General features: G+C 43.3%; 2 protein-coding genes across 3 annotated transcripts in view; both read right to left on the reverse strand.

The window, feature by feature from the left end:
• The window catches only part of LOC106580830 (numb-like protein), a 64287-nt gene extending 55888 nt beyond the window's left edge, over positions 1–8399 (reverse strand). The window contains exon 1 of the mRNA XM_014162296.3: positions 8092–8399. The gene's annotated coding sequence lies outside the window, so the exon portion shown is untranslated. The remainder of the gene's footprint in view (positions 1–8091) is intronic.
• An 873-nt stretch (positions 8400–9272) lies between these two features.
• LOC106580831 (atypical kinase COQ8B, mitochondrial-like) lies at positions 9273–26071 on the reverse strand. 2 transcript variants are annotated; one of them, XM_014162300.3, is made up of 15 exons: positions 25703–26071; positions 24426–24607; positions 23887–24213; positions 21334–21400; positions 20891–20962; positions 20511–20627; positions 18563–18648; positions 18242–18382; positions 17780–17861; positions 17472–17565; positions 16987–17128; positions 15466–15555; positions 15039–15104; positions 13520–13606; positions 9273–13281 (listed from the first exon to the last, which is right to left on the reverse strand). In XM_014162300.3, the coding sequence occupies exons 2-15, from the start codon at positions 24603–24605 to the stop codon at positions 12979–12981; spliced, it is 1854 nt and encodes a 617-aa protein (XP_014017775.1). In that variant the 5' UTR covers positions 24606–24607; positions 25703–26071; the 3' UTR covers positions 9273–12978. The 2 variants fall into 2 exon arrangements, with proteins under 2 accessions (XP_014017775.1, XP_014017774.1); XM_014162299.3 differs by lacking the exon at positions 25703–26071 and adding an exon at positions 25204–25294.
• Positions 26072–27117: the final 1046 nt, after the last annotated feature.

Here is a 27117-nt window from a genome sequence, read left to right on the forward strand (position 1 = left end):
GACATGGACCAGAGACATGGACCAGAGACATGGAACACAGACATGGACCACAGACATGGACCAGAGACATGGACCGGGCAGACCTGAACAGCTTCCTCTGTGACTGTGGAGAGAAGCATTGTGCGAGGCTGTTGTGAGGATGTCAACAGAACCCATTATGAAAGGACCAGTGTGGTTGTGGCGGGGATTGAGGGTTCAAAGACATGCAGTCGGGGGGAGGAGCGGGAGGAGGGAGGGTGCCGTTTGGGGTTATGATTTTCCTCTGGGTTTCTTGGAATGCCAAGCCGCGAAGCTGGAGCAATAACAAATTCCCCATGTTGAGCAGCCGGAACTGTAACACACAGGCCCCTCCATGTCAACAACAGCACAGGAACTGGAAACATGAACTGACCGACATACAGTATGCTATTCATATTCACTTAGCTACTTAGCCTCGATTCCAGGCTTCCTGCATGAGACTTGGGACTGGGAGTACAGTAACACGAGACTGCTATTCACTTGGCTTAGCTGGTGGAAGGCATTGTGAGATTGTGTATTACTACTATAGGCTACAAGCAGGTGGAAGGAGATCGTATTTATAGGGAGAGAGAGCAACGGGGGCTGGCTTTATGAGCGAGACTCCTACTAGAATAACCTACTAGAATGATGGGTAGACATGTAGTATGTAGAGGAGGAATGGGAAGAATGGGAAAATCTCCCATGGCCCATATGCACTATGTATTGTCTGTCTGTCTGTCTGTCTGTCTGTCTGTCTGTCTGTCTGTCTGTCTGTCTGTCTGTCTGTCTGTCTGTCTGTCTCTCTCTGTCTCTCTCTGTCTCTCTCTGTCTCTCTCTGTCTCTCTCTGTCTCTCTCTGTCTCTCTCTGTCTCTGTCTGTCTCTGTCTGTCTCTGTCTGTCTCTGTCTCTCTCTGTCTCTCTCTGTCTCTCTCTCTCTCTCTCTCTCTCTCTCTCTCCCTTCCCACCATCCCACCTCTCTACAAAATCTACCATGTCGTCTCCAGCATAGCTCAACTCGTGCTCCTTTCCTTTGTCCCTGTAAGCTTTCATTACTCAGGATGGATGCTGAAGATATCAGCAGACACAATCTAATGCTCCCCCAGCCTTCTATCCCCTCTCCTCTCTTCCTCTTCAATTCCCTCACCATGCCCCCTCCATCTCAGCCTTCTGTATCAGTGCTTCCTCAGCCTATAGGCAGAGAGAGTGCACTGGTCTGGTGTGTGAGCAGAGGACACTTCTCTGCTGCTGCTGCTACTGTTAATTGATCCCCAGTGATGGATGCAATGCAGCCCTGGAGCCCTGTCTGGCCAGAGCTCTCTGGCTCTCTCCCTCTCTCTCTCCCTCTCTCTGTGGACTGGCCTACTGACTGAAACCCTGGATGGCCCCAGTGCTCATCATGCAAGCACGACAAACAATGGCAGGTCTGTTTGTCTGTAGGGGCAGACTCCCTGTCTTGGAACGACCACTTCCACCCGTTCGATAATGCTAGATGCCGAGGCATTAGGTCTATGTGAGTGACAGACAGTCACAGGGCAGGGTCGGCCAGAGGGGGGCATTAGGGGGCAGGCAGGCAGGCTTGTTAGCTGTAGTCAATGTCCTGAAAAGGCCAACTTCTCCATTCAAATCCCTGAGGTTTCTTAGGGATAGAGCAGGTCCTCAGTTTAAAGTGCAACGATCTGCAGAATCGGCAGAATAATGTGTTTCTATGACTAATTTTTGACTAAGTAGTAGGCTATCTTCAATGAGCAACCATGATTGTTCCTGTAAGACACCAATAATGGGACCTGACTATGTATGCCTGTAGGCCTACTGTACATCTTCATACGGTGATTGTATGCAGTTCCCAGGCAATGTGACCAGGTTTCTTTCTGATTCTTCATCACACAGCAATAACCTTCCACTTCAACTTGGTTCCCATGCAGTTCCCACACCCTCTGTAGAGGACAACATGGTCGGACATCTTAACAAGGAAACAACCCAGCGGTTTGGGGTCAAGAGTAACACATTCTAGACCCGTTAGGAGCAAACAACTAGGATCTGGCCTCTTCTGCAGCTGAAGGATTGGTGTCGATTGTGAAATAAGAGAGATGTATCTTTCCCTCCCAATCTATCCCTCCTCCCATCCTTCTCTCCCAACCCCCTTCCTTCTCCTTCACAGTGGAACTCCGCGTAACAACTGGGTGACTCGGCCACATCTGGGGAGAAGCTGGGGGTTTTCAGACAGGCACACCAGGAGGCAGGGCTGAGAGGGGCAGGGGAGGGCAGAGAGGGGCGGAGAGTACGAGGTGAAGTGGGAGCAAGAGCATGGCGAAGATCTCGTGTCGAACCAGATGCGCCAAATTGGCTGTGATACCATCAGCCATGGCTACGGTAAGTAATGGCCATAAAAAGAGAAAGGAGCATGCCTCGTTTGCAAATTTACAACCAGAAGTCATCCAAAGCCAGCAGACTCTCCCAACAAAAATATTTAAGCAAGCCTAAAATGGATGGAAACCGGATAAGAGATGATGTACAGAGACGATGTGCAGCCAGAGTGCATCTCAGACGTAACTTTGATGTTGTAACCTTTTCTCAGGGCATGAGTCATTGTCTCTGACTTTCTACACAGCTGGAGGGATCACTCACATCTGCCTTGGATCTCAATTAGCTGTCTCTTCTAAAGCAGTCTCTTCAATTTCTGCTCTCTGTCTGGCTTAAAAGGTAGAAAACATTGCTTCTAAAGCACTGTTTCAAAGGCATAATACACAAAGACAAAGGCATATTCTAAACAATAGAGAGTTCCTTTCAGACAAGTATCTTCAGTCAAGTATCTTCAGTCAAGTATCTTCAGATGAGGCAAAGAAGTTTGACTGGTGTCATCCAAACAACTTTTGAGTCGGTGCTGGTGTCGTGATTTTGGAAAACTGCCTCAGAACTGTGGCCTGAACTGTATTGTTCCAAATGAAGAAAGATTGAAACCTCAGTGACTACTCACGTCTTGAGCTTGATGGCTAGGGTTATAGCTCGAGTCGTTTTCTCTGGAATACCAAACGAGGAACTGTGATAATGTCCTCTGCTCCTCCCAGGTGAGGGATGGACATGACGGAGCAGGGGTCAATCTTCACTTCCATCTCAGATGTGATTAGAGTGACAGGCCCTGATGGAGAATTTCATCTGACATTTTTTTAACCACCAACCGTGTTCCAAAATTAGATGTTTGACAGAGCAGAGAAGTGCTCTGAGCCCCCCCCCCCCCCCCCCCCCCACACACACACACACACACACACACACACACACACACACACACACACACACACACACACACACACACACACACACACACCACACACAAAACCTAGCAGCGACCTACTGCTTCTGTTAACCCCAGAAAAAGTCCTTCCCTGCTGGCTTCTGCCATCCCTTCCTCTCTGTTCAGAGTTGCTTGCCTGGATGTGTTGGGATAATTCAGCCTATGAAGCCATCCAATTCAACCCCCACCCCATCGAAAAAGCACCCAGCCTCACCAGCCCTACCCACCCCCCTGCTGTCTCCCTTCTCTCCACTCTTGACGGAGCAAGATGAATAGCGTGCTCTGTGCTTGGCAGATTGTGGTTCAGAAAGTCCCGGTAAGCTCCACTTCTCTCCTGTCAGAAGACCGAGAGCTCTACCTCAAACTAAGCCCACCATGCAGCACAGAGTCAGACCTGTTCAACCGTGAACCTGTGTATCACACAAGATCACGACCCCAATCATCTTTTGGGGATTGCACTTGTTTGTCACACCGATTTTTTTATTTCACCGATGGCATAGCATTCATACACACACCGACCACATCCAACTTGGCCTTGCTAAGAAACAGCAATTCACTTGTTATCTGCAGCCAAAATGTCACTGAAGCGGAAGAATCAAATCAAACTTTATTTGTCACATGCGCCGAATACAACAAGTGTAGACTTTACCGTGAAATGCTTACTTACAAGCCCTTAACCAACAGTGCAGTGGAATCACTGATTACCAGGGGAAATCGGCAGACGCAAACAAAATTGTATGATTGCTCTCACGCACCAATCACTTCGCTCATACACATACCCAAACACATACTCATACATTTCTTATATGCCTGTTGGACAGAGTTCATTCGGAAAGTATTCAGACCTCTTGACTTTTTCCACATTTTGTTATGTTACAGCCTTATTCTAAAATGTATTAAATTATTTTTTCCCTCATCAATCTACACACAATAGCCCATGACAAAGCGTAAACAGGTTTAGACATTTTTGCTAATTTATTAAAAATTGTAAGTATTCAGACCCTTTGATATGAGCCTCGAAATTGAGCTCAGGTGCGTCCTGTTCCATTGATCATCCTTGAGATGATTCTACAACTTGATTGAAGTCCCCTGTGGTAAATTAAATTGATTGGACATGATTTGGAAAGGCACACACTTGTCTATATAAGGTCTCACAGTTGACAGTGCATGTCAGAGCAAAAACCAAGCCGTGAGGTCGAAGGAATTGTCCGTAGTGCTCCGAGACAGGTTTGTGTCGAGGCACAGATCTGGGGAAGTGTACCAAAAATGTCTGCAGCATTGAAGGTCCCCAAGAACACAGTGACCTCCATCATTCTTAAATGGAAGAAGTTTGGAACCACTAAGTCTCTTCCTAGAGCTGGCCTCCTGACCAAACTGAGAAATCGGGGGAGAAGGGCCTTGCTCAGGGAGGTGACCAAGAACCCGATGGTCACTCGGACAGAGCTCCAGAGTTCCTCTGAGGAGATGGGAGAACCTTCAAGAAGGACAACCATCTCTGCAGCACTCCACCAATCAGACTTCATGGTAGAGCGGCCAGACGGAAGCCACTCCTCAGTAAAAGGCATGATATGACAGCCCGCTTGGGTTTGCCAAAAGAAACAAAATTCTCTGGTCTGATGAAACCAAGATTGAACTCTTTGGCCTGAATGCCAAGCGTCACTTCTGGAAGAAACCTGGCACCATCCCTACGGTGAAGCATGGTGGTGGCAGCATCATGCTGTGGGATGTTTTTCAGCGGCAGGGACTGGGAGACTAGTCAGGATCGGGGGAAAGATGAACAGAGCAAAGTACAGAGAGATGCTTGATGAAAGATTGATGAAGGGAAAAAACAATATAATCCATTTTAGAATAAGATTGTCACGTAACAAAATGTGGAAAAAGTCAAGGGGTCTGAATATTTTCCGAATGCACTGTACATAGCCATTGAGTGCTCTAATGAAAATGACACAATAGGCTGAATGCAATTACCTAGCAAGAAAACCAATCACTCAACTTAGCATATAGGCACAGAAAAGATCAGAAAGTCCTGATGAACGAATGTCTGTGTACAAAATTGTGGGCCACAGCAGCTGACAGAAATACAAATTGAGGAAGACAAGAGAATCTTCTGGCTCAAAGCTATGCACACGTTGATGTAATCATTTCCAATGACCTGAGGATTTTTCTGTCGGGCATAGAGGAAAACAGGAGACAAATAGCTTTTTTTCCCCCGTTGGCTAATTCCCATCTCTCTCTTTCTCTCCCCCTCTTTCTTCTGTGATTAATTCAGCCACCCAAAATAGACTGCTATAATTAATGCTAGGTTACTAGTAGAGCGTAGTCCCTTTCACACAGACTCAGAGTACAAACATGAGAATTGTCAAGAGGCTGACAAAAATAGCACATACCAAAGTCACTTCCTTTAGTAACCTATATATCATTGGGCTGGTGTCAGAGACAAAAAAGACCCCTCCCATGTTCTCGACTGGAAGTTACAAGGCCAAAACCCTAAACAGTATATTCAAACACTGCCGGTCAGAGCGGGGTGGAAGTTCAGCCCGTTGTTCAGCAGTCACACCCTGATTATCACAAAGGGAGCAACACCCTCCACTGCTGGCTGCCGCTCAGCTCGCCACTGATTGGATTACCTTTGACCCCCTCCCTTTGTGAGCCCAGCTGGTCTGTCCCTCCGTGTGTCCGTCTGGCTAACAAAAGGGTGCCAACTTTAAATGCTGCAATCTAACTAAAAGGAAGGGGAAACAGTTTGGGGAGATGAGAGGTTGCCAGGCAATCAGTTGCTTATTCAACTGTACATACTCCTCACCCAAATCCTCAACCATTTCTTACTGACTGCATTAAAATGGTCTGATACCAGCCAAGACAATAGACCTAAGTTTAAAGTCATTGTACCACAGTGCTGCACCCAGGTCAGACCCAGCCCAGCCCTGGAGATTCCTGCCCATGCAGCTGTCTAGCTATCCAGGTAGGTGGTCCTGGATCCTGGGCTAAGCCACACTGTCCCCATGTTAATACTCGGAATGTGACACCAAGGAGGGGAAACTATAGCACTTAGAGGCCAACACACTAACAGACCCCTGAAATAACATGACTCGCTGTGCTCAAGAATGTAAGGTATGCAATCAAGACACGCGTAAAGAATGTTCACGCACTGTTGTTTATCGATACATGATATGCATACCTATATGTCAACTCAAGCATTTAAACAGCTTTTTTTAAATTTTAAATTACAAATACATAGGGTACTCAAGAGATCATTCCTAGCGTTGCTTTGCACATTTGATGGTTGGAGTATTTCACGGGTGGGTGGCTTCGATGTAAAACTTGTCGAGAGTTGTCAACACTTTGGCCTCAAGGAGGGGGGGGGGGGGGGGGGGCATCTGGCTTTCTCATCCAATGAGGTTTGAGAAGGAGACGAGGAGAGATTAGAGAGGACGCGAGGACAACACAATTGAGATCTACCCCTGTTCTCCGTCTCAGGGCGGAGAAACAGATCAATACAGCAGATACGCACCACCTGTCAATGTATTACATTCATCTATCCCTTTCAGACGGGCTGCTGAGTCACATATTTTGCCTAATGGTGACAACACGGCCCCGATGTCAGGGCGCATAAGTATGGCCATGATGGGATAACAAGAAACTTGATGCATCCTCATCATCATCCCCAGCCTCAACATTTTTTACATTTACATTTACATTTTAGTCATTTAGCAGACGCTCTTATCCAGAGCGACTTACAGTAGTTAATGCATACATTTCATACAATTTCATACATATCATACATTTTTTTTCTGTGCTGGCCCCCCGTGGGAATCAAACCCACAACCCTGGTATTGCGAACACCATGCTCTACCAACTGAGCTACAGTTGGTTTCTAACAAGAGGATAAGTGTATAGTGTGGGGGACATCAATGTCTGGACGCTGGTCTGGACACATATCTCAGCCATCCTACCAGAGTTTCAGAACCCGCAAGTCATTGTGTCATAGTATTACCATAGTATTAGGCTTACAAACCAGTCATATATTGTGCATAATGTTAGTGTCGATCCCTCCATACCAGCCCTGGCCTGAGGTCTTTCTTGACCCATTCCCATATGGCCAGAAGGAAGGTCCACAGAACCGATGTGCTTTATATCAATCCATTACAATAGGATACAGTAGGCAAACTACACTTCCTTTCAATCGCACCCATACTATTCCAGTTGACTGTTCACTTTGCCATATCAAAGGATGCTGACAGCTAGCCTACATGACAGTACAAGGTGGTTCATTGCAGGCAGGCGTCGTATAAAAATGCAGGGCGCGTTTTTGAAATGTATTACTGTAGAGATGAATAGGCAAAAACTACTGCCGCACAGAACACGATAGAAGGTGGGCACGGCTCTTATTACACCGAACACAGATATTTCATAGTTTACCTTTAAATAAAACCCAGATCATTTCCCACACCACAAGCAGAATACAATGGTATACATCTGACTCAGAACGTAATGATTCAGCAATGCAGAGGGGTTTGTAAGGGTGGTCTTGATTGAACCATAGGTTACTGCAGGCACTGCAATTCATTTCATATATTACATGCATATAAATAGCCTATTTCAAAATATTGACTGCAGTTATTTTTCAATAGATCTGAATTGTTTCGTATCTTGTCCATACTAATTGATCCCATTTCTTGGATTTGAAAACGAAGAAGACTTCCGAGACATGCACGCGCGGAGATTAATTCATTATTAACCATTAACAATCAACAAAACATCAAGTCCCCATAAATAACGGTATAGGGAATATAGAGTGAACTCACCAATGAGAAGAGTGAATAATTGTGAGTCCGTGCCGCCTTTTGTGTAATCCAATCCCAAAGAAATATGGAAGAACATGTAATTTCAGAATGTCTTCATGAACATTGGATGGAGCGATGATACGATGCGGCCAAGTGGTCTTATTGATGCAAATACTTGTACAAGTCAATCAATCTGCTTATAATAAAATAAAACAAAAAAAAGACGAGCAGTAAAGAACGATTTCAATAAATTGTTTGTAATCTTTATGCTTTAGTTCACTGTGCACTTACTGTCGCACAGACTGGGTTCCTCTCCCAACTCCAATCGTTGGCCCTGCCTTCTGAGCGAGCCTATTGGCACAGACGCCCGGACATGCAAATTTACTTTACCCATTGATGTTTTACAAAAACACGACGGACCCATGTTTCACTCTACAGCGCCACCGTGTGATTGTATAATTCAAAATAAGTAACTGCGCTATTGCCACTGAAGTGACAGAACCTTTCTTTCAAGTTGGATTATATTAAACCTAAATTGATGTTGAAGACTACAATAAATGGACTTTAAATGGACAAATGTGTTCTTGTCAGGCAGAAGATGCCATGATGTCCTGCCTTCAAGATTGTGGATGAGAATCTACTGAATGGCTGATGTGTTCTAAAAACCTTCAGAGATAAATTCTGACTGAAGATCCTTAAAAGTCTCCAGATTTAGCTTCTATAAGAAATGTTTCATTTTTCCACAAATTACTTTGTGGTTTCAGTAGACATCAGCAGCATTTAGCAAGACACAATGAAAAATGGTGCCTAATAAAATGTGTGATTTAGGGCCAAAATGTCCATTTTCGTGCCGATATAAACGAAAACCAGCTGGTCATTATTAGCACCATTGCAATCCAACTTTCCATTACACAAAACTACAACATCACTGAGCCTTTCCTTTCCCAGTGTATGTGCCAGTTATTACATCTTATTTGATAAATGTCCTTAGAAGCAGAGGTGGAAAATGTACTACATTGTCATACTTGAGTAAAAGTAAAGATATCTTAATATAAAATGACTCACGTAAAAGTGAAAGCAACCCAGTAAAATACTACTTGAGTAAAAGTCTAAAAGTATCCAATTTTAAATGTAATTAAGTACAGTTGTGGAAAAAGTACTCAAAAAAGCTATACATCACATTACTCATATTTAGCCAACCAGACTGGACAATTTCCTTTTTTATTACTTTTCTGACAGCCAGGGGCACAATCCAACCCTCAGACACAATTTACAAAGGAAGCATTTATGTTTAGTGAGTCCATCAGATCAGAGGCAGTAGGGATGACCAGGGACGTTCTCTTGATAAGTATGTGAATTTGACCTTTTCCCCTGTACTGCTAAGCATTCAAATTGTAACTAGTACTTTTGGGTGTCAGGGAAAATGTATGGAGTAAAAATAACATTTTCTTTAGGAATGTAGTGAAGTAAAAGTACTAAAAAACATAAATAGTAAAGTACAGACGCCCCCAAAAACAACTTAAGTAAAAATACTTTAAAGTACTACTTAAGTACTTTACACCACTGCTTAGAAGTGGCAATTAATACTAACATTCATACTCGTTTGGCCCTACATGCATAATTGTGTAACTTAAAGCTTGTGACTACAGGACTGCAGCGCAGCACTCCTCTTCTCATACAGATAATAGTTAAGGTTTTCATTATTGATAGCTTCTAGGTTTGACAGTAATAGCCTACTTAGTCAATATTCTACCTTGACAATCAGAGGTACAGTGGCAAGAAAAAGTATGTGAACCCTTCGGAATTACCTGGATTGATGCATAAATTGGTCATAAAATTTGATCTTCATCTAAGTCACAACAATAGACAAACATAGTGTGCTTAAACTAATAACACGCAAAGTATTGTGTTTTTCTTGTCTATATTGAATACATAATTTAAACATTCACAGTGTAGGTTAGAAAAAGTATGTGAACCCCTAGAATAATGACTTCTCCAAAAGCTAACTGGAGTTAGGAGTCAGCTAACCTGGAGTCCAATCAATGAGACGAGATTGGGGTTGTTGGTTCGAGTTGCCCTGCTCGATACAAAACACTACATTTGAGTTTTCTATTCACAAGAAGCATTGTCTGATGTGAACCATGCCTTAAACAAAAGAGATCTCAGAAGACCTAAGATTAAGAATTGTTGACTTGCATAAAGCTGGAAAGGGTTACAAAAGTATCTCTAAAAGCCTTGATGTTCAGCCTTGATGTTCATCAGCCTGTCAATAAAGACAAACGGTCAATAAATGGAGAAAGTTCAGCGCTGTTGCTACTCTCCCTAGGAGTGGCGTGCTGCAAAGATGACTGCAAGAGCACAGCGCAGAATGCTAAATGAGGTTTAGAAGAATCCTACAGTGTCAACTAAAGACTTACAGAAATCTCTGGAAAATGCTAACATCTCTGTTGACGAGTCTACGATACGTAAAACACTAAACAAGAATGGTGTTCATGGGAGGACACCACGGAAGAAGTGTCCAAAAAAAACCTTGCTGCACGTCTCAAGTTTGCAAAAGAGCACCTCGATGTGCAAAATATTCTGTGGACAGATTAAACTATAGTTCAGTTGTTTGGAAGGAACACACATTATGTGTGGAGAAAAAAAAGGCACAGCACACCAACATCAAAACCTCATCCCAACTGTAATGTATGGTGAAGGGAGCATCATGGTTTGGGTCTGATTTGCTGCCTCAGGGCCTGGACAACTTGCTATCGTCGACAGAAAAATGAATTCCCAAGTTTATCAAGACTTTTTGCAGGAGAATGTAAGGCTATTTGTCCGCCAATTGAAGATCAACAGAAGTTGTGTGATGCAACGGGACAACGACCCAAAACACAGAAGTAAATCAACAACAGAATGGCTTCAACAGAAAAAAATACACCTTCTGGAGTGGCCCAGTCAGAGTCCTAACCTCAACCCGATTGAGATGCAGTGGCATGACCTCAAGAGAGCGGTTCACACCAGACATCACAAGAATATTGCAGAACTGAAAACAGTTTTGTAAAGAGGAATGGTCCAAAATTCCTCCTGACCGTTGTGCAGGTCTGATCCGCAACTACAGAACATGTTTGGTTGAGGTTATTACGTCCAAAGGAGGGTCAACCAGTTATTACATCCAAGGGTTCACATACTTTTCCCACCCTGCACTGTGAATGTTTACATGGTGTGTTCAATAAAGACATGAAAATGTAGAATTGTTTGTGTGTTATTAGTTTAAGCAGACTGTCTATTGTTGTGACTTAGATGAAGATCAGATCAAAATTGTATGACCAATTTAAGCAGAAATCCAGATCATTCCAAAAGGTTCACATAATTTTTCTTGCCACTGTATGTCTGGTACAAGGACAAGGTAGATGGGCCAGAGGTGATGGAATATAATGGCTAACTGTCCATTAGATTATTGTGGAGGAAATAGCATTAGAATGGAAAGAGCTATTATCATGATGTTCTGTATGTGGACCCTGGAAGGTCTCCTCTATTTCAGTCCAGAGACATAAACAGTAAATAACTCACGGGGAGTGAAGAAGGAAATCCAACAGCTAGGGCTCACACCAGTAAACCATCTTCTCCGTATGCACCTTACAGTGCTTCACCTTGTGTACATCAGAGAGTTTAGCAGAATATACAGTAAAGATGGGCCATTTAGTCGATGTTCCATTCCCTGCCCCATCTCTTAAACATCAGAGTAAACATGTTTAAGGTATGTTTTTGTGTTATCTGAGCTGGTAAATCACCTCATTACTAGCAGGCGCCTGCTAATACAGGCGTATATTCATTAGTGTATACCATAGCAAAACCTTTTGCAACAAAATTAGCATTTCTTATTGGAGAAAAGGAGGTTATCCTTCACATTTCAGCCCGTTTTGTTCTGAATTTAACCCAATTTAAATAGCTATCGCGTGGCAATAGGTCTCCCTTTTAGTCAACTGTTAATTGCAAGGATGGAAACCCACAGAATAATCATTGATTATGTCTTACGGAGGTGGAGTACGGTCCCAAAGTGCATGGAACAGAACATTAACGCACACATTTATGCAGATGTTTTTTTTACAGACGACGTCATCTAGCTGGACTATTTTATCATACTGTTTTCAAGGACATTAGGGTTTCCATCAAACAGTCCTTTAAAATACGTAGAACAATGCTCATCAACATGCTGTGGAAATACATGCACAAGGCAGCTCAATACTGCAACCAAAGGCAGTGAAATAAGCCTTGTATAGAAGTTATTTTCCAGCATTAAATATTCCCCACATTGTTTTTAGCCAAAATTATACCTGTTGAAGATTGCTCTTTCAAATATTATTGCAATCTTTGTACTGTGTATAATAACATCCACTTCACTTTCAGTGTAAAAATGGCTTTGAGGACAAACACTGCCATTTTCAGAAACAAATACGATGTTTGTGGCATTTACATTAAAAATGACAGTTCGATGGAAACCATTGGACCAGGGCACATCAAAAACACAATCCAACACTCAAAACATATTACCTTTTCCCTTAACAGAGACACAGCTCAAATCAATTATATGTACATCAAGTTGGACCATACCTTTAAACAATTATTATTAACACTAATCTCAAGTGATTCAAATCACACAAATGCTAGAGTTTCTTTCTGTGTTCTTTTATACAAGCAGACGCTCTGCCTCCCACTCCTTACTGCCAGACCACCTCACTCAGTTTTGGAGTGGCATCAAGTCACTGACAGAGTCAAAGTGCTGGGAGTCTGTGGATCATCCATGTAGTGCAGTTACTATATCTTAAATAAACATAGTACAAAGCCATGGGAGTTGGACTGTCAGTTCTGCCCACTAGGGTGCAGTCTGAGAGGGTGACCACTAGTAATGACCTTTGACCCTATCTAGACCTGAATTTGGGCAGCCTTCTCCAGCCGCCGCTGTTGGTAGGAGTTGTAGATGTCCAGGAACATGTCCTTGCAGGCGATTTTGGCGCCAAGCTTGGAGCAGATGAGGAAGGAGCCGGCCATCTTGCGGTGCAGGGAGTAGGTCTCCTCCGGGGGCGGGGTGAGGCGGTGACGCAGCATGACGGGGATCAGACTCTGGATCCGCTGCGTGGTGCTCTGGGTGCCAAAGTCAAAGGGGTGAGAGTTGGCGAAGGCCTCGCCCAGAATCATCACAGCCTCCACGTGGGCGTCCTGGAACGCCTGGGGAGAGAGGGCATTTCAACACAACAACTCGGTAACACTCTGCATGTATAACGCTTTATTACGTGTTATAACCATGTATGCACCTTTATGGCTTATAATATTACTTTATGTCCCTTTGTTTACTAACTCAAAAGTATAGAACAGTACATTGCAACGTATATACCCCAAACCACACATCAAAAATGTATGCGCTTCATGATACCATAGTTACCACTGCACATAAATACCCTCTTACCTTGGCCTCAAACCCTGTGAGGAACTTAAGGTCCTTGGATTTCTCCAGTACAGTCTCCCTATCGCCAATGGAGGCTGCGTGCACCACCTGGACACAGACAGACCAACTTACCATATCAAAAAGGTTACAGAGAACAAACTCAAAGCCATGATTAGATTCTACCTGTGGTAAATTCAATTGATTGTATACCATTTGGAAAGGCACACACACGTCTATATAAAGGTCCCACAGTTGACAGTGCATGTCAGAGTAAAAACCAAGCCATGAGGTTGAAGTAATTGTCAATAGAGCTCCGAGACAGGATTGTATCGAGGCACAGATCTGAGGAAGGGTACCAAAAGAATGTATGCAGCATTGAAGGTTCCCAAGAACACAGTGGACTCCATCATTCTTAAATGGAAGAAGTTTGGAACCACCAAGAGACTCTTCCTAGAGCTGGCCGCCCGGCCAAACTGAGCAATCAGGGGAGAAGGGCCTTGGTCAGGGAGGTGACCAAGAACCCGATGGTCACGCTTACAGAGCTCCAGAGGGCCTCTGTGAAGATGAGAGAACCTTCCAGAAGGACAACCATCTCTGCAGCACCAATCAGGCCTTTATGGTAGAGTGGCCAGACGGAAGCCACTCCTCAGTAAAAGGCACATGACAGCCCACTTGGAGTTTGCCAAAAGGCACCTAAAGGACTCTCAGACCATGAGAAACAAGATTCTCTGGTCTGATAAAACCAAAATTGAACTCTTTGGGCTGAATGCCAAGCGTCACTTCTGGAGGAAACCTGACACCATCCCTACGGTGAAGCATGGTGTTGGCAGCATCAAGCTGTGGGAATGTTTTTCAGCGGCAGGGACTGAGAGACTAGTCAGCAGAGGCAAAGATGAATGGAGCAAAGGAGAGATCCTTGATGAAAACCTGCTCCAGGGAGCTCAAGACCTCAGACTGGGGCAAACGTTCACCTTCCAACAGGACAACAACCCTAAGCACACAGCCAAGACAATGCAGGAGTGGCTTCAGTCACCCAGCCAGAGCCCGGACTTGAACCTGATCGAACATCTCTGGAGAGACGTGAAAATAGCTGTGCCGCGACGCTCCCCATCCAACCTGACAGAGCTTGAGAGGATCTGCAGAGAAGAATGGGAGAAACTCCCCAAATACAGGTGTGCAAAGACTGTAGCGTCATACCCAAGAAGACTCGAGGCTGTAATCACTGCTTCAACAAAGTACTGAGTAAAGGGTCTTTGTAAATGGGATATTTCCAGTTTTTATTAGAAGAACATTTCTAAAACCCCGTTTTTGCTTTGTCATTATGGGGTATTGTGTGTAGACTGATGAGTATTTTTATTTTCATCTATTTTAGAATAAGCCTGTAACGTAACAACATTTGGAAAAGGTCAAGGGGTCTAAATTCTTTCTGAATGCACTAATTGTTAGGGCACACCGTAGCAAAAATGTGTCCAGGTAGTCTGTCCGTTTCAGTCCATTTTCCTCCGTTTGGTGTTAATGCACACGACTGAGGTTAATTTACCTGTACGTAATCATCTGTGAAGGCCTCAGGGTAATCCCGGCACGCACCGAAATCCAACAGAATAATCTGGAGACACAGTGGGCAGAGGTTAAACTACGTCACATCCCCACCAAAACAACAATCGCCACCGTACATGTTCATAAACGCGGGGAATAAAGTGGTATGTTCTCATGAAAATGAATGTTACTTTTTTTGTACATGTATGCTGTTATAAATTCGTTATAAAGCTAATTCATACAAAAACTAGCTTGAAGGTCAGAGTCATGGTATTGATGAACGACAAAGCTCTGATTCCCAAATGGCACCCTATTCCCTACATAATCTGTGCACCCTGTGGGCTCTGGTCAAAAGTAGCACACTATATAGAGAATAGGATGCCATATGGGACGTCCCCAGCATCTTGTCACAGGCTCACTCATCCTCTCACCTTGTTCTGTTCAGCGTTGTAAAAGAAGTTGGCCCAGTTGGGGTCCTCAAAGAGCTCTCTCAGACACAGCTGTAGGATGTTGAAGCAGATCTGGGGGGGGGGGGGGGGGGGGGCACAACCTTACATAGTGAGCGATAGTGTCACCACTCAACTCGGGTTACGGCCCTCTGCTGGTCAAATGGCCCATGTGCATAGTGTTGCATCAGAAATGTGGTTTTAGAGCATCCTTTTAACTTCTACAGGATCAGTGTCCCCCCCCACGGGACATTTGAGCTAATGTGATTAGCATGTGGTTGTAAGTAACAAGAACATTTCCCAGGACATAGACATCTCTGATATGGGAAGAAAGATTACATGATTTTTTATCAAACTGCACTGTCCAATTTACAGTAGCTATTACAGTGAAAGAATACCATGCTATTGTTTGAGGAGAGTGCACAGTTATGAACTAGAAAATGTATTCATAAACCTATCTGGCACATTTGGGCAGACTTGATACAACATTTTGAACTTAAACGCAATGGTTCATTGGATCAGTCTAAAACTTTACACTGCTGCCATCAAGTGGCCAAAATCAAAATTGCGCCTAAGCTGGAATAATACATTGTGGCCTTTCCCTTGCATTTCAAATATGAAAAAATAAAAAACGCATGTTTTTTCTCTTTGTATTATCTTTTACCAGATCTAATGTGCTATATTCTCCTACATTAATTTCCACAAACTTCAAAATGTTTCCTTTCAAATGGTATCAAGAATATCCATATCCTTGCTTCAGGTCCAGAGCTACAGGCAGTTAGATTTGGGTAAGTCATTTTAGGGGAAAATTGGAAAAAAAGGGTCCGATCCTTAATAATCCTCTCAGTTTTCTGTGGTTTCCATTTCATCCCAATGCCACAGGTGCTGAATCATGAGTGAAACATTGTCTGTTTACAAAGTAAGAACCTGGAGCCATTTTAAACCAGATGCTACAAATCACTAGATCCATCTAATAAATATACATGATTCCTCTACTGTAGAGACAATGGCATATGTGATTCATTGCTTCAAAAGGGTTTTGGGGGTAATGCCTAATTTCTTCAAATCAATGACAACTGAGAAGAGCACATTATACAGCTGGTCTGCAGTCATAGTACACAGCTGGTCTGCAGAGTCATAGTATAGCAACATATCTATTAAGGCAGAGTTTCCCCAAACCCAGTCTTCAGGACCCCAAAGCGTGCCCGTTTTGGTTTTTGCCCTAGCACTACCCAGCTAATTCAAATAATCATCAACGTTGGATAATATGAATCAGCTGTGTAGTGTTAGGGCAAAAACCAAAACGTGCACGCCTTGGGAAAGCTGGGTTAAGGGCAGTCATAGCTACAAAAAGGTCTCCGGTCAGTCAACCAGTCACCGAGTTAGACTAAGGGTAGGTAATAATGTGGCCACAACATCATCCCACAGCGCTACCAGGAAAAAGACCATTCATCACATTCACCCAATGTTTATTCTCCTGGCTGGAGATCAGAGGTCAGCTCTTACCTGGTTCCTTGTCTCCTGATCCAGATCTACACAGCTGTCCAGCGGTACCCCTGACACCAGCTCCATGGCCAGAACCCTCCTTCCTGAGAGCTCGTCCACCACAAATGGCACGTGGAAAAATGGGTCATCTGCCAAAAGTGACCTGAGGCAGACATAAATCAATCATCTGCTCAACAGGACTAAACTGGTACATTACTATGAATCACTATACAACAGGCACACAAAGTGGACTACCATCAGATTCACAGTGCATTAGAGAGAGTATCATCTTGATAGGAACTAAACTAAATAAATCTAGAAAATAAAATGAGGGCCAGCATCTCCAATACTGTGGAAAGTGGTATTTTAAGTGGTATTTAATTTATAGTCACGGTATAGTAACATTTGGATACACTAAGAGGACTACTACAGGCTATTCAAGTTAATGATCAGTCCTTCTGAAGAGACTTCATGCTTTATGACAGACTCAGAGGTGTAGGGCTTACTTAAAATGCTTGGCACTCTCCGCCTCTCTCTTGTAGTCACACTCCCACGCCAGCTCTCTTTGAAGGACCTCTAGACTACTGTCTGCAAACAAGCCTGCGAGAAAATAATGTCAATATAAGTTGGGCAGCCTCAGGGCATTTTCCCAAGCACTTGGGACTCTCACTACAAAGCATTCAATACAGAGGACCAATTATTATTTAAGCGTTGAGATCATTTTTGTAATGAAAAGCGCTATACAAGTTGAATACATTCTTCTTATCATCATCATCATCATTATTACAATAGGTTTAGATTTCTGAACCCTTACCCTCTGGTAGAACAAGGCTCATCTTCAGCACAGACATCAGGTTGTTGATGTCACTGTGGATGCTCTCAGCTACTCCTGGGTACTGCAATGGAGGGAGAGAGAGAGAGAGAGTGAGAACAGAATTACATGAGTAAAGATCAAAGACTGTCTGAGAATATCAAGAATCTAATCTTAGAGCTCCCATGACAAAACACAGCGAGAATCTCTTCACCAGAACAAGAACCTTTTTTACAAGTTAGTGTTAAAATAAAAACACACCCAACCACTAACTAGGGGTTGGGATGTTAAGTAGGTTGTTTTTTTTTTTCTTCATCCAAAGACTTTACAATGACAAATTAAACCTCCTCTATTCATGGGTCAGTGACTGATACCATTACTATTGCTACCATTACTATACTACTGAACCTGGCATTGGAGGCTGGTTCCCTTTGGATGTCAAAGGATATTTATGGCATCCCTCACCTGGATCTTCATGGCGACCTCCCTGCCGTCTTGCAGCATCCCGTGATGCACCTGGCCAATTGAGGCGGCGGCGAAAGGCTTGTCCTCAAACGACAACAGCTGCTTCCTCCAGCCTGCACCTAGCTCCTCCTCCAGAACTTTCTGCAGTGACATACACAGCAGAGGGGACATCAGTCTAGAAGTCCAATTCAATTCCAAAATGACTTGCAAACAGTCATAGTAAAACAGTCATAGTAGTGGAAAGTCAAATATATGGAATGTCTATCTGTACTATACAATAACTGAAGTTTAAGAAGATATTTCAGTGTATGCATGACGCACATTCATCTGCCAGGCGGGCATGAAGTCCGCACTCTGTCGGACCCGCTCAAAGATCTTCTGTAGCTGGGGGTTTATGAAGGAGTTATCTACCGGGAAGAACACAACACGTGTTAAATTGACCTAGTATACAGCGCATTCAGAAAATATTCAGACCCCTTGACTTTTTCCACATTTTGTTACGTTACAGCCATATTCTGAAATTGATTAAATATTGATTTGTTCCTCATCAATCTACACACAATACTATATTGACAAAGTGAAGAAAAAAAAAGAAAAAATTAACAAATGAATTCAAAATAAAAAACAGAAATGCCTTAATGACCTAAGTATTCAGACCCTTTGCTATGAGACTTAAAATTGAGCTCAGGTGCATCCTGTTTCATTGATCATCCTTGAGATGTTTCTACAACTTGATTGGAGTCCACCTGTGGTAAATTCAATTGATTGGACATGATTTGAAAAGGCACACACCTGTCTATATAAGGTCCCACAGTCGACAGAACCATCCATCTAAATATTCAGACCCCTTGACTTTTTCCACATTGTTAAGTTGCAGCCTTATTCTATAATGTATTGGGGCTTTTTTCTCCCTGAATCTACACACAATGACAATGTAAAAACAAGTTTAGAAATTTTTGCAAATGTATTAAAAATGGAAATATCACATTTGCATAAGTAATCAGACTCAGTACATTGTTGAAGAACCTTTGGCTGTGATTACAGCCTTGAGTCTTCTTGGGTATGACGCTGCAAGCTTGGAGTTTCTCCCATTCTCTGCAGATCCTCTAAAGCTCTGTCAGGTTGGAATAGAGAGCGTCGCTGCACAGCTATTTTCAGGTCTCTCCCAGAGATGTTTGATCGGGTTCAAGTCTGGGTTCTGGCTGGGCCACTCAAGGACATTTCGAGACTTGCCCCAAAGCCACTCCTGTGTTGTCTTGGCTGTGTGCTTAGGGTCTTTGTCCTGTTGGAAGATGAACCTTTTCCCCAGTCTGAGGTCCTGAGCACTCTGGAGCAGGTTTTCATCAAGGATCTCTCTGTACTTTGCGCCGTTCAGCTTTTCCTCAATCCTGACTAGTCTCCCAGTCCCTGCCGCTGAAAAACATCCCCACAGCATGATGCTGCCACCACCATTTTTTGACCTTCATTTCTACAGGTTTTTCTCATTGAGATAACATTTCTTTTCCAAGAGAGACCTGGTCCAACAGCAGCAGAGGGAACGTTTCAGACAAAACAACTTACATACACTAACACAACATAAAACAAAACTAGAAACATTCATACAGTACAACAAAACCATTTTACGTCAAAAACACGAAAGTGATTCACTGTAGGGATGGTGCCAGGTTTCCTCCAGATGTGATGCTTGACATTCAGGCCAAAGAGTTCAATCTTGGGTTCATCAGACCAGAGAATCTTATTTCTCATGGTCTGAGAGCCCTTTAGATGCCTTTTGGCAAACTCCAAGCGGGCTGTCATGTGCCTTTTACTGAGAAATGGCTTCCGTCTGGCCATTCTACCATAAAGGCCAGATTGATGGAGTGCTGCAGAGAAGTTTGTCCTTCTGGAATGTTTTCCCATCTCCACAGAGGAGCTCTGTCAGAGTGACCATCGGGTTCTTGGTCACCTCCCTGACCAAGGCGCTTCTCCCCATATTGCTCAGTTTGGCCGTGTGGTCAGTTCTAGGAACGGTCTTGGTGGTTCCAAACTTCTTCCATTTAATAATGATGGAGGCCACTGTGTCCTTCTGGAACTTCAATGCTGCAGACATTTTTTGGGTAACCTTCCCCAGATCTGTGCCTCGACACAATCCTGTCTCGGAGCTCTACGGACAATTCCTTCAACATCATGGCTTGGTTTTTGCTCTGATATGCTGCATCTAACAAGTATTCCAAGTAATTTAATCAAAGTTAATGTGGTGGGTGACAGAGGGGAGGGTAGATCACTATACCTTGTATACTGAGCATCTGTCCTATTTTGAGGGCTGCCCCTCTGACTTTGCACAAGGTGTTCACTATCCTCTCAGCATTGGCCTCAGACAAGAGAGGTGAGTCCAACAGGGCACCCTCTGAGAAAGACATGGTGGAGTTTATTACAGAATCAGAGTGAATGAGCGAGTGAAACAAAGTAAAGTCTGAATTCATGAGCAAGACCGAAGTAACTACACTCTTGAGAAACACTGTATATCATAACATACAAAGGGTGAACCAAGCCATATTGAGAGGAACTTCAGTCAGTCCAGCCTGGCAGCCAATCGTACGACCTCCAGTGCCACCTATCATGCAGCTTCTTCATCTCATGTCTGTTTCAGAGATGCATGGAGGAACCTACCTGCACGCTTGGCTCCCATAGATTGCTTCGCCACCTCTGCAATGGCACCTAGTCCCAGCCCGACAGCCAGACCTGCCAAGGAGGCAGACATAAGGAACTATGGTAAGTGTGCCTACCATTATACGCATTCACTTCTGAGACACACCGATCATACACAGTAACATGTACCATTTAAGATGAGTCACAGAGAGCTTGGTGTAAGTGATTATACAGAGGTATACTTGACTCAAGGTCATAGGGACAGGGCTGTGCAATGATGTCATGACTATAATAGTTGATTTAAGAATATTAGAAATATTGATTGTAATATAGCTGCATGCTGGCTGGGTCATGTTTCCTTAGACATCTGTTGTATGGCATTCTAGCAATAGAATCCTATAGGTGTACCTAATACAACTTCAATATCTGGGGGTGATTTACATTAATTGCAGTGAAACGCTTACCCCCGAAGTTAACCAGCCTGCTGATTCTCGTGGAAGGGACCTTCCTCTCTCTTGCACGATCACTAAGCTGTAAAAATGAGAATGTTATTGTTTTAACGATCAAATTTGCTAATTTGAGCTACTGCAAAAAGAACAAGTCTCATACCAAAGGACAACACTGCACATTAACACATGTTAAAAAATATATATACTGCGTGCACAATTAGGCAAGTGAGTATTCTGATCTTATTATTTCTATGCACATTTTCAACTACAAACCATATAAACTTGAATGCTTATTGGATTTAATCATTTTTCAGGTGATATGTATGTGTAATGAGGGAGGGTGTGTGAAAAGTTAACACCTTATATTAAGGTGTGCATAATTATTAGACAGCTTCATTGCCTCAGGTAAAAATGGGCCAAAAAAGAGATTTAACTGACACTAAAAAATCTAATTGTAAAATGCCTTTCAAACGGATGCAACGCTCTTCAAATAGCTAAACTATTGAGGCGTGACCACCAGACAAACGTTTTGTTGCGAATAGTCAACTGGGGCGCAAATTAACTGCAAAAGACTTCAAGCTACCAGGAACCCATTGACCCCCAGTGCCACCATATTCCAGAACTGCAACCTACCTGGAGTGTCCAGAAGTACAAGGTGTCAAGTGCTCAGAGACATGGCCAAGGTCTACAAGGCTGAAACACGACTACCACTGAATAAGATTCACAAGTTAAGGCGTCAAGATTGGGCAAAGAAATTTCTGAAGACAGATTTTTCAAAGGTTTTATGAACAGATGAAATGAGAGTGACTCTTGATGGACCAGATGGATGGTTCAGTAATGGACACAGTGCACCACTTCGAGTCAGGCGCCAGCAAGGTGGAGGAGGGGTACTGGTATGGGCTGCTATCATTAAGGATGAGGTAGTTGAACCTTTTCGGGGTGATGACTACAGACCCGTAGCACTCACGTCTGTAGCCATGAAGTGCTTTGAAAGGTTGGTCATTGCTCACATCAACACCATTATCCCAGAAACCCTAGACCCACTCCAATTTGCATACCACCCAAACAGATCCACAGATGATGCAATCTCTATTGCACTCCACACTGCCCTTTCCCACCTGGACAAAAGGAACACTTACGTGAGAATGCTATTCCTTGACTACAGCTCAGCGTTCAACACCATAGTACCCTCAAAGCTAATCACTAAGCTAAGGATTCTGGGACTAAACACCTCGACGGGGCTGTAGTGGAGCAGGTTGAGAACTTCAAGTTCCTTGGTGTCCACATCAACAACAAACTAGAATGGTCCAAACACACCAAGACAGTCGTGAAGAGGGCACAACAAAGCCTATTCCCCCTCAGGAACCTAAAAAGATTTGGCATGGGTCCTGAGATCCTCAAAAGGTTCTACAGCTGCAACATCGAGAGCATCCTGACTGGTTGCATCACAGCCTGGTATGGCAATTGCTCTGCCTCTGACTGCGAGGCACTACAGAGGGTAGTGCGTACGGCCCAGTACATCACTGGGGCTAAACTGCCTGCCATCCAGGACCTCTACACCAGGCGGTGTCAGAGGAAGGCCCTAAAAATTGTCAAAGACCCCAGCCACAGACTGTTCTCTCTGCTACCGCATGGCAAGCGGTACCGGAGTGCCAAGTCTAGGACAAAAAGGCTTCTCAACAGTTTTTACCCCCAAGCCATAAGACTCCTGAACAGGTAACCAAATGGTTACCCGAACTATTTGCATTGTGTGCCCCCCCCAACCCCTCTTTTTACGCTGCTGCTACTCTCTGTCACTTAACTATACATTCATGTACATACTACCTCAATTGAGCCGACCAACCAGTGCTCCCACACATTGGCTAACCGGGCTATCTGCATTGTGTCCCCCACCCACCACCCGCCAACCCCTCTTTTACGCTACTGCTACTCTGTTCATCATATATGCATAGTTACTTTAACCATATGTACATACTACCTCAATCAGCCTGACTAACCTGTGTCTGTATGAAGCCTTGCTACTTTTATAGCCTCGCTACTGTATATAGCCTGTCTTTTTACTGTCGTTTTATTTCTTTACTTACCTATTGTTCACCTAATACCTTTTGTGCACTATTGGTTAGAGCATGTAAGTAAGTATTTAGTTGTTGTATTCAGCGCACGTGACAAATAAACTTTGATATGGACTGAAACTCAACTCCCAAACCTACTGCCAGTTTCTTGAAGATACTTTCTTGTACCACTGCTTGAAGAAGAAGTCCTCAGCATTCAAGAAGGCCAGGATATTTATGGAGGACAATGCTCCATCATATGCATCCAAGTACTCCACTGCTTGACTAGCCAGCAAGAGCCTCAAAGATGCCCGAATAATGACCTGACCCCCCTTCCTCACCAGACTTAAATCCTATTGAGAACTTGTGGGCATTTCCTAATATAGCACAGACCAACTTAACCCCCCAATGCCCCATCATGATTTACACCTACCTCAATATCAACCCAAAACCCAGTCAGTGTTACAGCCCACACATGAGATCAAAGACAATCAGGAGGTAAGCCTATGCCACTGACCTTCTGCTTAACAATAGGCCTGGCAAATGCCTGCTTGGACTCCCTGGCCTTCTTGATGTCATCTGGGGTGAGTCTGGCCACTACTGAGTCATGGAAAAACCTGCTGTGCCATTGCGTCAAGGCAATGTGCAGGAACCGGGCACTTTGGCCAGGCCAGCCTGCTCCCCTTGGACCCCCAGCTGGGCTGAGAGGCGCTCCGCTGGGCATCTCTGTGGCCTCTAGGCCTGGTGGGAATTCAGAGCCCACCGCCCATTTAGCAGCCTCGTCCGGATCCATTTCCTCCCATCCCTCAGCATCAGGGAACACATCCTCCTTGATGGACTGTTGCTGAACATGGAAAAAGTCACATTCAGTGCCTCATTCAATGTCACTCCAGGCAATATACACCATGGTGCATTCAATTGTATTTGGCAGAGTACTATAACACTTTATGTAGCCTAAAAGCTGAAAAGGACATTGAACTGTGATAATGTCTCCAATATCCGTATATCTATTTGATGTGTGCAGAAAGGCCCCCCTTCTCTCCCGTTTGAACATACCATGGCAGTACCACCCATGACTGTGCCCATCACGCCCTCGACCACCTCCTGGGCAGCTTTGACCCCAGTGCCCAGCGTGGAGTTGCAGGCCATTAGCCTCAGCATCTCCCCTTGTGTGTTGGCAAATGCTTGGCCAACCTTCCCTGCTCCCCGCAGCACCTGAAACACCTCAGCTAGCATCACTGGAAAGACAAACACACGCACATTTTAAACAATCTAGCTACCTATACATGTATTCTAAGCTTCGCTTATCATTAAAGATGATTCAGTGAGCATGACATGTGTGACGACCCTCCCACTGTCTGCCGTATTCTCTCTCTTTGTTCTTGTTTCCTTATTAGGATGCCGGTGGGCGGAGTTGGAAGGGTCGTCAGCTAAATGGGAAGCACCTGGGCCCGGATGGGTCCCAGGATAAATAGACCTCTTCCACAGTCATTAAGAGGGACTCTCTCCATGCAGACACTTTGTTGATTTTGGTTGTGTAGTTTTGTGGCTTTTTGGTTATTTGCTTTGGCACCTTTCAACACCCTGCATTATTACATTCAGGTATGCAAAACACTCACTTACACTACTGATTACACACGCCATTGTTAATTATTTAGTTACTTTAGTTAATAAATATATATTTTGATACTCCTTGTCTCCACGTTGTCTCCCTTTTGTTGCGAACTCAGAGCCGGTTCGTAACACATGTAATACAGACACGTGTGACAGACCTGCACTCATGAGCTAAGGCATTAACTAGCTAATTGACTTATATCCATTCCAAAGACGTTACCGTTTGATTACCGAGTGAAGATGGTGGTGCAAAATTTAAAAATATATATTTGTTTAACGATTGACGCTGTTTCGCAACAACTTTCAAACCCGGAAATAGAGGTTTGACTAACTTGACAGACGTGCCTGTGGTCCAACTGCGCCCCGCGAAATATGAGAAGGCGGGCATAATATAATTAGACCAATCATACGGCACGTTTAAATTATTTAACGTATGATTAACGGATGAAAGTAAGTCCACTGAACAAATCAGAGAAGTAACAGGAGAAGCTACGGCAACCCAATGGCCAATAACTTTTAAAGGGCGTATCACGTTGGAGCAAAATGCAAGTGTTTGGAATGTAGTTACAAAATCATGAGGATGTTGCTGATGCTTAAAGGCGTGTATTTATGGTTGAAAATGTTGCACAATAAAAAAAGAACAAATAGATTATTTTATATCTTTCGTATCTCTGTGTTTCATAAGTTATTCAATTCGCAAGAGGCTGAATGTATCTTACCAGAAAAAGCATACGAGCGAGCGATACAGCGTCCCTCTGTCTCTGTATGTGTAGCCCATCTATCTGATGCTCTGTTGCAGCAGCCAGCCAGCGCCAGCCGTCTGCTCAAAAAGAGTACGCTTCGATCACACCGACAGCGTTATTTCATTTTAGTACACCAGAATTGTATTCATTTCCAATGAAACACTGCGTTTGCCTTGCAGCGTTGCATTGCAGAGGCATTTGCTGTGCGTTCTGTGTGGTGCATACGTTGGATTTATAGAACGTATGCGTCAAACTGTCTGCGTAGACGGCTTGACAGTAATAGTAGCAGAAGACGAATGTTTAACTTTTGTTGCACACATATCCAGATGATGCTGCGTACTATTTTGCGCATTGATACTACAGTGGGGCAAAATGATATGCAGCACGTAACTAAGGTAGATTAACAACTACATATCACAGTCATAGCAAGTTAAACAATTGTTGTTACTGTTACTGAGAATCTTGTTATTGTGAAGGCATGTAGTTGTAAATGTATTTTGTGTCGAAATTACCAAATATATTTTTATACCTGTATTTGATGTAAATACTGGAATGGTATGTTTAGTTGGAATGGAATGTTCTAAATGACTAAAATGTCAAATGTAAATGTTTTACATACAGATCTCATATTACTGTATTTGATATTTTTTAAATATTGATGTCACAAATGTATCATTTGTACAGTTCTTTACTAAAAATGTAGTTATCTGTTACATTTGACTGTGTAGAACCCCAAATCTAGCAGTACTACTTCTCTGAGAATGACAGATCTATAACACACATTTCTGTGAATTTAGGTCACCCAAAAAAGTTACATATTGCAGCTTTAATGAGAATAATTTATATTTTGACAGTACTGTGTGCAAGTGTAACTACATGTGTAAGGTCTGGGAGCATTTTTTTTTTTAAGTTCTCTTGTTTTTCAATCAACCAACAAAACACATTCCACATTCACAGATGTGACAGACTTAAATGTAAAATATAATAATAATAAAAAAATAAACATAATTAAAAATAATTATTTAAAAAAAATATGTATAAAAGAATATATAAAAAAATAAACTTGCAGCAGCACTATCAAGGTTCTTATTAGCTATTTCCAGCCTTAGCTGAGACGGCGAGCAAATAATTAGTTTTTACAGCACCTTACACAACATGTATCTGCTCATTTCCCTAACCACCCCATTCACTCTGTCCAATTTGAAATATACACTGCTCAAAAAAATAAAGGGAACACTAAAATAACACATCCTAGATCTGAATGAATGAAATAATCTTATTAAATACTTTTTTCTTTACATAGTTGAATGTGCTGACAACAAAATCACACAAAAATAATCAATGGAAATCCAATTTATCAACCCATGGAGGTCTGGATTTGGAGTCACACT

Source organism: Salmo salar, chromosome 20 (assembly GCF_965601325.2).
Source record: "Salmo salar chromosome 20, fSalSal1, whole genome shotgun sequence".
In the NCBI taxonomy this organism is placed as follows: Eukaryota; Metazoa; Chordata; class Actinopteri; order Salmoniformes; family Salmonidae; genus Salmo; species Salmo salar.

Bases quoted from the DNA above. Each gene is read 5' to 3' on its own strand.
- LOC106580831 (XM_014162300.3), bottom strand. From the start codon at position 24,605: ATGCTAGCTGAGGTGTTTCAGGTGCTGCGGGGAGCAGGGAAGGTTGGC. The intron at 15,556-16,986 runs GTAAGAGCTGAC...CCCCCCCCCCAG, and splicing joins ATCAGGAGACAAGGAACCAG to ATCTGCTTCAACATCCTACA. The intron at 15,105-15,465 runs GTGAGAGGATGA...CTGTGTCTCCAG, and splicing joins ACAACGCTGAACAGAACAAG to ATTATTCTGTTGGATTTCGG.